General features: G+C 57.7%; 1 protein-coding gene across 1 annotated transcript in view; it reads right to left on the minus strand.

Moving 5' to 3' along the window:
- Positions 1–54: 54 nt before the first annotated feature.
- Positions 55–1,816, minus strand: part of LOC108802954 — an 8,513-nt gene continuing 6,751 nt past the window's right edge. The window contains exons 6-10 of the mRNA XM_018574798.1: positions 1,431–1,583; positions 881–1,030; positions 412–567; positions 163–333; positions 55–80 (exon numbers count right to left, since the gene is read on the minus strand). Of these exons, the coding sequence (XP_018430300.1) occupies positions 55–80; positions 163–333; positions 412–567; positions 881–1,030; positions 1,431–1,583 (656 nt within the window). The remainder of the gene's footprint in view (positions 81–162; positions 334–411; positions 568–880; positions 1,031–1,430; positions 1,584–1,816) is intronic.

Raw genomic sequence — 1,816 nt, forward strand, 5'->3', positions numbered from 1 at the left:
CAAGGCTGCGGGGAGGAGGGGACAGAGCTCTTCCTTTGGGTCCCGTCACCCCATTCAGTTCAGTGGCACAATGGCGGCCGCTGAATGGTAAGAGGACGCGCAGCCGCGGAGGACCGATGAGGGTCCCGGCCAGTCCCAGATTGCCATCCACCATCGTCTTACCAGAATGAGGTCTACTGGCCGTCTCTGCGCTCGGTACCCTGTGCCTGGCCGGAGTCTCCTCCTCCTCAGTCAGGTCGATGAGCTGGCCGCCGGCTGGGGGTCTGGTCCTCCCCCCCATCGGCCTCACAGCCTGGACGGGGGGTAATTCTGGGGTCCGGCCCCCCGAAGAGTCTGGAATATGGAAATATTTCATCAACACCATCAAAAGATAAAACCCCTCAAACTCTCCGACAGATGACAAGTGATTACCGTTCCTGGCGCTCCGCTTGTACTGATTGGCTGTTCTGGCCTTAGCGCCTGCTGGCTCCTCCTCCTGCGTCAGGTCAATACACTGGCCGCTGGATCGGGGGGGGTTCTTATGTGAAGTGTTCGATGGTCCATGAGAGCGTGCAGAGTCGCTGTGAGCTGGAAGACACAAACGTGCCAAATGAGACCCGAGCTGGACACAGGCCGCCACTGGAGTCAACGCTACACCTCAGACATGGGAAAGCCCCACCTCCAACAAGGGATCAGGAGCCCCACCTCCAACAAGGGATCAGGAGCCCCACCTCCAACAAGGGATCAGGAGCCCCACCTCCAACAAGGGATCAGGAGCCCATTTATTGTAGAGTCTGATTCTCCTGCACCAGAACGGAGGACACTAGAAAGAAGCAGGCGGTGTATGGGGCGCAGTGCAGCATTATAATGGGGACAGCGGCTGGAAGTTGCCCCGACTGACCTTCGCTTGGCTCACATCGCCTCCGTACACCGGGGTCAGGCTCCCCCACACTGGACGGGTTACTGGACGCCGTGGCCGGGCTCATACAGCTGCCGTCAGTGACGCCATTCACCACCTTCTTCAGTCCGCTGAGAGCAGAACAGGAAGTATCTGCGGAGGAGGAAAACGCGTCACACAACTTCCCCCAACAAAACCCCCCGCCCGGGGGCCCAACATCCCGAGACAAGGACTGTCAGCATAGGGAATGGGCCGGGACCATAGATGAGGTACTGATACATATAATGCGCTCATCAGAACCAGTGTTCATGGATTGCTCAGGCACAGGGGCATTGTGGGAAATAAGCTTCACCCAGCATACAGAACAATCTTACACGTCAGACGTGGTCACTATGGATACCCCCCGGTTACATGGATGACACAAGGGGAAGATATTGTCACGTGACTTCTACTCGTCACGGCCATTGCCCCATAAGATCTCCTGAATGTCAGGACGCGGCTCAGTCGGGAATTTCTGGGGAATGTCTAGAGAGCGGTGGGAAGGTTTCCTCACCAATGGCCGGCTGGTCACTTTTCTTTCGCGAGCAGATTTCTACGGCGCTTTCACTTGCAGACGTGCTGACCGCGGAGAACGGACTGACGCAGCCGAGATCAGAGAAGCCATTCACCACTTTCTGCAGGCCGCTGAGGGCAGAATATGAGGAGTCTGCGGGGAGAGAAGGGATTAGATAGAGGCAAATAGTGGAGACATGGTGGGGGAGCTGTAACTGGAGACATGGCGGGGGAGATATGACTGGAGGCATGGCGGGGGAGATATGACTGGAGGCATGGCGGGGGAGATATGACTGGAGGCATGGCGGGGGAGATATGACTGGAGGCATGGCGGGGGAGATATGACTGGAGACATGGCGGGGAGATATGACTGGAGACATGGCGGGG

Source organism: Nanorana parkeri, unplaced genomic scaffold, assembly GCF_000935625.1.
Source record: "Nanorana parkeri isolate BGI_ZX_2015 unplaced genomic scaffold, ASM93562v1 scaffold3245, whole genome shotgun sequence".
NCBI classification, from domain to species: domain Eukaryota; kingdom Metazoa; phylum Chordata; class Amphibia; order Anura; family Dicroglossidae; genus Nanorana; species Nanorana parkeri.